This window comes from Onychomys torridus, chromosome 6 (genome assembly GCF_903995425.1).
Source record: "Onychomys torridus chromosome 6, mOncTor1.1, whole genome shotgun sequence".
NCBI classification, from domain to species: domain Eukaryota; kingdom Metazoa; phylum Chordata; class Mammalia; order Rodentia; family Cricetidae; genus Onychomys; species Onychomys torridus.
Window position 1 is genome coordinate 33118261 of NC_050448.1, and position 8781 is coordinate 33127041.

Consider the following 8781-nt stretch of genomic DNA (forward strand, 5'->3'; position numbering starts at 1 on the left):
AAACTGGAAGCCAGTTTTCCCAGTAGTGACAACTGTCAGCATCTTCGCACTGTCGGGTCATTACAGAGTCAAGTGGCTTTACAAAGGACTGCCCAAGACTCCAGGGTCCTCTGACCACAGCTGTAATTCTACTCTAGGGTGGCAAGGCTGTCCTGGAGCTAACCCTCAAGCAGCACATGAAGCTATCAGACCTCCTTACACAGGTTCTCATGCTTATGATTTGGACTCAGTTAGAACCCAAGGGATGGTTTCTAATTTCCTACTTTACTCCGGTCACTACCAGAGCTGGGACCTCCTGAAGTTTTCTTCCTCCATATATGGACTGACATTTAGAAATTTCCTTTTTTTTTTTAATGACTTACAACTAATAAACCGGCTCAATAGGTATGCTGGCTATTAAGTCTGATAGTAAAGTAATGGTAGCCATGGTTTACAATACAACAAAATGCATTTTCCTATACTATTAATTATGGGCATTTAAGTATAATACCTAAAACATTCTGCATAAAGAACTTACAGATCACATTTACTTAATAACAAATCATCTAGTTTTTGAGTAAAATATTTTGAACACTATATTTTCAAATCAAAGAACAGATGTGCTAGGTAAATCAATTTAGACTGCAGGACTGTATAAAAATTATAGAAACCATGCAGAATTAAGGCAGAATGGAAGAAATTTAATAACAAAAAATTAGGTAACAAGTATTTAAACATTTCTGTCTAGCAGAGGCTTAATGCTATAAGGAATAGGGTCTCCAGGCACTAGCCTTTTATAAAAATAAAATCCCAGCAGACAAGAATTGCATATTGCTACACAATTCAGAACTGCAGCATGCACTCAGCAAACCTGTGAACAATGACAATTCTTCCATCTACTAATGTAACTCTTCAGATGCTGACCTTTAATATTCTTACAAACACCCCCAAGTGAACCAAGGTCCTGTAATAGGGAATACACAAGACACGAGATAAAAATTGGTCCTGAAGACATTATTCATGAATTCAGTACGTATTTATTGAGAACCTCTATCTCTAGCTCTAAGGAGCATGTGACACACAGACCCTCACCTCCAAAGAGCTCACCCACTAAATCAAGAACAGGCCAGCTCTCACTTAGTTGCTGTCAGCATTTAATTCATCCTGCAAGACGATAAAGACATGGATTTCCTCTGTAGGAGCAACGATGATCTTTAAAAGAACACATCATTGTGGGAGGGGGCATTGGCTCACATCAGGGCGTCTGTGTATGGTCAGAGGATAACTGTGGAGTTGTTCTCTTTCCACATGGGTTTTGGAAAAAAACTCTGTCAGGCTTACAAAGCTTTGCCTGGCTGAGCCACCTCACCAGGTCCCAGGCCCTGACATCTTTCTGTAGATGGCTGTGGGTGTTCTAAAATGCATAGAGTTGCCTTCGGATGCTACGCCCAGTACTCTTCTCCCTTTCATACCTCTCCAACCTTACTTCAGCTTCTCTGACTTCTCCTGTGACACTGCCAGCCTTCTGTTCCTCATCCCTTCCTCTGCTCTTCCAGCAAGAGCCTGGCTATCTTTGCTTCCCTGGCTTCTTATCCACTTATCACTAATGCTAACAGCTTACTTAAGTTCCCTGATCAGTAGGGATACCCCATCAGCACAGGTGCTGCTTCTCTAAGCTTTATTCTAAAAGTCAGATCTTCTCTGAAACAATATTTTCTGGATGCTACGGCATCCTCAAAAAGAAGAGTGTAAGGACTTTTGTCTGAACACTGTATTAAGACATTATTGAGGAATGCGTAATTTAGCTCAGGGTGCTTCTGCGGTACTGTCAATTCCCACCAGGACACATTTGATTTCACAAGATCACTATTTTGAAGCTATTTATGTAAGATAGCAACTTTATACACATAATGGTTAAATCCCATGATTGAATTTTGGTTTTGTACAACTCATCACAACCAATATAATTTGAAAATCTAAATATGGGCCTGCAGGTGAGATGCTCTTGAGCCAAATGCGTCTATGATCAATTATCCTTTAAATTTTCAAGTCAGAAAATACATCTGACACTGTAAATTTTGATTTTCCAAATGTTCCTGAGAGGAGTGATCAGACTGGTCCTCTGGTTTTGCTGTTGGCTTTGTTTGTTTTAAAGCGCAGTCCACTGGTCACAGAAGGGCCCTCTTCTGCTGGTCAGGCAGCCGTCACCCACCGTGTGACCTATGGTCGGTACCCCCCGGCTCAAAGGCATTCTCTCTTCCCACGAACAAAATGAACAAGAAGGGACAAGAGTCATTTTTCCTGTTTCATTGATTCTTGGTGCTTTCACTGTATCGTGAATGCCTGATTTCCATAGTACAGCAACAACAAATACCAGTATTTATTCTGAAAAGCTGGTATTCCGAGAAGCAGACATTAGCAGCTTCCAACTCGGTCTCTAGGAATGATTCGCAGCTCTGAGCCATGCTTCAGAAAAACATTTCCTACACAAACAAACAAAAATGCACAATTAGGCATCCAAAGGGGACAATATTGGCATCCCAGCAACAGACACACAGCATTAGATGATGCACTAGGGAGGAGGGAGGGAGGAAGCCCCTACATCCTCAGAGCTGGTGCCTACTTTCCAAAGCCCCGCCCCATTCCTCCTCCAGCCCCACAGATCAACAAGTGCTTAAATGTGAAGGCACACCAGTCACTGTCATGACAGCAAACGCTGTAACATCAACCAATGGCGCCACCAGCAAAAAAACAGTAAATCCAAGGTCAGGGAGGCTACTGACATACTCTGGTACTCGGGTTCAAGCCCCTGGTGAGATTATAATCTAGCTCCATGACACACATGATTCAATTGAAAGGTGACATAAAGGGCAACATGTGAGAATAAGCAAGAATTCAAATGAATATAAGCCAACAAAAACTTCTAGAACCAAAAGCAGAAAACCATCTTCCCCCATATCACATGATACTTATGTAACACAGTGCCTGGGGATTTTCCATAAAGAAACATTTCAATTTAAATATATGCTCAAGATCACTGATCGTGGTAACAAAAACCTCCAACTGTGCATCACTCTTTTCTAGATTTGTCATTGTCACCAGTGGCATGCTGGTGACACGCAATTTTTAAAAATCAACATCTTCCAAATACAACTGTTTAAAAGCCAAGTATTGTTCGAGAATGAGACTATATTATCTTACATAGTACCGCTTCAAAGCATTATAGTTAGACTATCAGCCAAGGACACATCTTAATAAACACAGACTCTTGGTCCACAGTTTAAGAGTGCCTTTACTGAAGCTCAGGACACATTTGCTCTACCTGTTGGCCAGGGTGTCATGTCCCATGCTAAGCTATGTTCACAGTTTGAGTGTTAGTGAGGACTCAGCCCCTTGACGTCAGTGGCTGTAGCTGTTTAAAGGAATGTGGCTAGCACTCTTGCTGGCACTTCCTAGAAACTAGCCATGGAGTACCCAGACCTTAAGCAATTCACTGATGACCTCACAATCACTTTAAGAGGAGGGTCAGTCACTAACCTGGCAATACAATCTTACCTTCAGACTTCTTTGTTATGAAAGTATTAACTAAATACTTTTAATTCCTAAACCACTACTAATTAGGCTTTCATTTACTTGTAGTGAGAACCACAGAAATAATTAGTATATATAAATGAAACCAATTGTCATTGCATTACAAATAGACTGCCACATAAGCTCTACACAGCTGTGTCTTCTGTAAAATCTAACTGAAATGAATAAATATTCAGCTTCAATGGACACACAGGCAGACACTCACCAGCAGTCTGTGCAGGATTTATTCCTATTCCATCTAGAAAATAAATTGTAAATCAGGTCAGTTATTCTGAAAGCTAAAACAATTTAAATAGTAACGAGAGATTTGCCAGAATAGTGCTGCAATGGGTACAGGCAAAGGCTGAGCAACTTCAGTCCCAGAACAGAGACAACAATCTCTCAGATGAGCAAGCCGTCTGTGGACGTCTCCCATGGCATGTGTTTGTGAGCACTGGTGGAGGAGACAAAACATCCTAAAGACAATGGTTCTCATACACTCTACACAAGATGGTATTTCAGTCCTATTTTGCTACATTAGAACTGCCTGCATGGGACGTTTCCCACCCACAGTAATTTACACACAGATGGACAAGTGCTCCTCACAGCTCATTCACTGCTTTACTCTTATCTCCTCAGGCCAGTTCCACTGGAATGTGTACCAGTGCTCCAAGGTATTAGATTTTTAACTGAATATATCTAAATTGAAAAACACTGCATGCCTGTAAACCAGTTTCCCATTAGCACAGATAAGGCATAGGGGAGTCACATTCCTGCTTAACTTTCTATACTCTTAAAGCACTTTCTGCAACAACCGGACGTATATATAAACCTTGCCAGAAAGGAAGCTGCCTGCAGTAATAAGCTAGAGGAAGAGATGAGGACAGGAGACACCATGAAGCTTCTCTAACCTAAGGCAGAAGAAACTAAGCAGAGGTCATTACATGCAGAGGCCTCCATGCAGAGTTTACTATGAAGTGCAATGTTTATGTTAACACATACAGGGGCTTTGGGGATTCAAGGCCCACTGTCTCTAGCACTTATGGTTTAAGGCAAATTCTTACCATTAGTAATAATTGCACTTGTTGCTGCAGGAACTTTAAACTAAAAGGAAGAAAAGAAAAAACAAGTCAATACCATATGCATGGAACCATGAAAGACAGAATAAGGATGCAGGCCCTATTATCAACTCTATAATTCTAAAATCCAACAGTCTTTTAGAGAAAGAAACAATAGTAAAAAAAGCAGTTACTAGAATATATAGTGCAGTGTTAGAGCTTGGGTTAGATGGTATGCACACAGCCCAGGGACTGAGTCCCAGTACTGGAGACTGGAAGGAAGAAGAGAACAGAGGGATTTGTTTACGTGATGCAGCTGACCAATGCCACCACTAAACAGAAAGCTGAAGTCTCCCAAATCACATTCTGGTGCCAACTGGCCCAGATCAACCTACACTGCCAAGTGCTGTGCCCAGAGATGCTTTCTAAACAATTCTGATAACTGCAGGTGGAAAAGCTCTTAAAAACAGAAAATGCCAATGTGTTTTTTTAAAAAACACTTAAAAACAACTAATTTTTACCAAAAGTACATCCCATACTGGTTGATATAAGGTCAGCTCTTTAAAACAACAACAACAAAAAACCTTACCTAGCTCTGGCACATTCACTACCGATACAGTTCTCACACTTTTCATCAGCTGAATTAAACAGATGTGCCGATTTGCTCAGCTCACTGTTTTCTAATGAGGAGAGAGAGTAACTTTACCTGGACTGGTGACTCCTATAGTATGAGCCCAGCAATGAACGACAGGAAAGTGGGGTAGGGAGGGCACAGGGCATGCAGATTTACACAAGACAGAGAACAGAGCCGAGCCAGACTGCATCCCTAAGGACACTGTTGGAATCCACACTTACTTCTTCCGCTGCGAACTTCAACACTGCTGTGAAAGGCGTGCTTTCAGGAACACTGAGACTGCAACAAACAAAAGTGACTTTAAAGAACTCCCACGCTCCCACGCTGATTTTACTGCAAATGAGGGAAACTGCCCTGGGAGGTTTAAGGTTGGCTGTTTTCATGGCAGCATTATGTGCACTGGTGCTGAAAACAAGACACCAGAGAAGCAGAGTCCAGACAAGGAACCAACACTCTGTGTGAAAGCCGACAATGGACAAGCACAGAGTTCTGCCTTCTCTCTTTCTTTTTTATCTATGTGTGTTTAAAGTTCACTGTATTTTGTGTATGTGCCAGGGCTTATGTATGTACATATATACACAGGTGCCCACGGAGGCCAAAAGAGGGCACTGGATCCTCTGGAAGTAGAGTTACAGTCAGATGTGAGCCATCACATAGGTGCTAAGAATCGAACCTGAGTCCTCAGTAGAAGCCGCCCGTGCCAAACACTGAGCCATGGCTCCACCCAGGTTGATATAAGTAAGTGTAGCACATGGGCAGATGTTTAATACGTTAATTTCTTTTTTCTTTTTCTTTTTTAAAGGCAGTGTCTCAAGCTGGTCTCAAACTCAGAGAGCTCTGTTTGCCTCTGCCTTCCAAATACTGGGATTAAAGTCTGTGCCAGTGGGCCCAGGATGAGACAGCTATCAGCAAGGTCAACCTCTCCTTGGTCCTCAGTCTACTGCCTCTCATCCAAGTTTCTAAAAAGCAAAAACAAAATAAAACAAAACAAAAACAACAACAAAAAACCCCAAAGCATTGATTAAGCACAAAACCCAGACACCTCTCAAGCATTCTCTCCAAGCTTTTCTATTTGTCATCACATATTCCATTAATGTCTTAATATCAACTACTTCAGAGAGGTCTAGCCTGGGCCCCTCTTCCACCATCTCTGAACATAAAAGTACTGACTGTCAAATGATTTTAATGTGCCGGCATTTTTCCTTCAAATGTTACTCAATGATTAAAATTTCTATCGGTCTTTTCCTTTCTTTCATTTTCTATTTGGAGGGTAGAAGGACACAGAATAAAAAGAAAATTCAAATAGTCCTAATAGCCACTCATTTAAAATCTTCTAGTATATCAGGAATGAGAGGTTCACAGTACATATTTCAGTAGTATTTTGCAAGTACTCATGTAGAACATCAGCAGACTACACATGCATACACACATCCACACATGCATTAAATAAACACAACCTGGAATAGTTAATCAAAGTTATTCATCTGCAATGTAGTAACTGAAATGGTCCCATGCTCCAGCAGCTGATTCTGGCATTGTCTGGCTGACTGTCCTTTACCCCTTCCTCCTCCTCCTCATTCTTCTTTTCAGAGCACAATTACACACTGCTGAGCATAATATAGTACAGAGGGAGAAAAAACCGACCAGAGAAAGATGTCCTGTCTTAACGTGCCTCAATCCTGAGCAGACCAAAAGCGGTGAACTGTAGAAAGAGGCTTTCACAACAGTAGCTACGTTCCTTATGGTCAAGGTATGGGAGATGTTTGTGGGCACTACATGAAAATGAGAGAACTCCCCACTCCTTTTGATCAAGGGGGAAAGGGGTTGTGGGAAGTTTGAAATAAAACAAAAGTACTTTCTGAAAATAGAAAAAGGAGCAAACCTTTGTAAACACAGGAGAATGTCAGTCATAAGTTTTTTTCCATAAAACTCGCCAACTCTACTGTAATTTTCTCTAGGAACAGAGTCAAGTACAGAGAACATAAATGGTTGGACTTGCAGTTGGTGTTTCACCAAGCAAAATATACCGCAGAGAGGTGGCCATGGGATTCAAGGATCCTTACCAGAGAGTGATCTAAAAAGGCAGACCGTAGACTTTCACCTGCGTAAGAAATGAGTGGCCCTGGCACTGGGGATGGGAGAGGGACAAATGATTCAAAGAAGTATTGTGGGAGAGATACTGCAGGAAATCATCTGGAGGAAGAGGATGTGGGTACCTGAAAAACGACAGTTTAGAGATGGAGCAATTACTGGAGAGATGAGGGAGGGGTAGGGGGACCATTTTAGAGATGCAAAGGTAAGGGATCAAGAAGCTGAGAACGGAATGAGTCACAGGGGGGAAGGCACAGACAGGGAGGACAGCTGCTGCTATCAGCTCAGTTAGCTAGGTTTGGTGCCACTACACAAACCATGAACAAAATCTTATGGAAATTTTGCCAGTTAGCATAGGCCTTCCAGCTTTACTTACGCAAAGGGGTCTATACTTAAAAATCATAAGAAAATTGAGATTGGTAACCTGTGTTAACCACCAACTCAATTGCTCAAGCATAAAGGGCCCAACAAGTATGTACACACTCACATTCCCCAATCGTGCTGAGCACTTTTTTTTTTTTTAAGATCCAAGTGTGTGTAACTTGGGGTTCATCACTGACACAACCAGTTGTTGAATCATACTACAAAACAAGAAACCTGAAGCTAGCAGTGTTAGGTTCGGACCTGTCAAAGAGTCCAGACTTAGGGAGTCTTCCCTAACTTCCGCTAACAGCTGTTCCAAGTGGTTAAAGGCCTTGAAATCAACTGATGGAGTAACGTGCTGCATCCTTGTCCAAGGTTCATCCCGATGCACATGCCCACCCAGTGCATTCCGAGGGGTGCTGGCTTCTCAGCAAAAATGCTGCGCCCCTCTCCCTGCACGCTCCTGTCCCGCCAGGCCCGGCCGGCTGCAGCCCGGCCTGTCACTCACACTTTGTACGGAAGCCGCGGGTCCGACGTCAGCGTGATTTTAAAGGACACCTTCGACCTGAGGGAGAGAACGAGACGGTGTTACGGTCGGGTCGGGCCGCGGGGCCAGGGCCGCGGCGGAAAGACGGACACTTACATGGTGGAGCCGGCGCACACACACCGCGCCTAGTAGCCTGCCCCGGCTTCCTCGACGGCCGGCAGCGGGGGCCTTCGCGGCCCACGTCGCCCTCCGGTGAGGCTATCCACGGCTCGCCTGAAAAACGTACAGTCACACACAGGCTCCAGAAGACACCTAGACAAAAATCGGCAATTTATTCTGACTGTATATCCATCATAATAAATTATAAATGATAGATAAAGGATATGTTTCTACTTTTGATTGTTTATTAACAAATGTTTAGCCAGGCAGTGTAGTGGAGGTCAAACAGAGTAGCTGCTAGGTCCCCACTGCCTGGTTAGGGCGGAAGTAGGGTATGTTAGGAAGCCAGACACGCGGCGGAGGGAGGCGGGACTCGAGGTAGGGTGGATGAGGAAGTGAGTTGCTAAGCAACCTACCAGCGTGCACTGACTGACGCTAGT

The 8781-nt window shown here is 43.0% G+C and overlaps 1 protein-coding gene across 1 annotated transcript; it reads right to left on the bottom strand.

Annotated features, from left to right (window-relative positions):
* Positions 1-972: 972 nt before the first annotated feature.
* Positions 973-8424, bottom strand: Ufm1 (ubiquitin fold modifier 1). The gene is made up of 6 exons (XM_036190832.1): positions 8339-8424; positions 8204-8260; positions 5463-5520; positions 4614-4653; positions 3776-3808; positions 973-2462 (listed from the first exon to the last, which is right to left on the bottom strand). Coding segments are annotated over exons 1-6 (258 nt in total). The 5' UTR covers positions 8341-8424; the 3' UTR covers positions 973-2394.
* Positions 8425-8781: the final 357 nt, after the last annotated feature.

Bases quoted from the DNA above. Each gene is read 5' to 3' on its own strand.
- Ufm1 (XM_036190832.1), bottom strand. The intron at 3,809-4,613 runs GTAAGAATTTGC...TTTATTTTCTAG, and splicing joins AAGTGCAATTATTACTAATG to ATGGAATAGGAATAAATCCT. The intron at 2,463-3,775 runs GTGAGTGTCTGC...TTGTTTGTGTAG, and splicing joins AAATCCTGCACAGACTGCTG to GAAATGTTTTTCTGAAGCAT.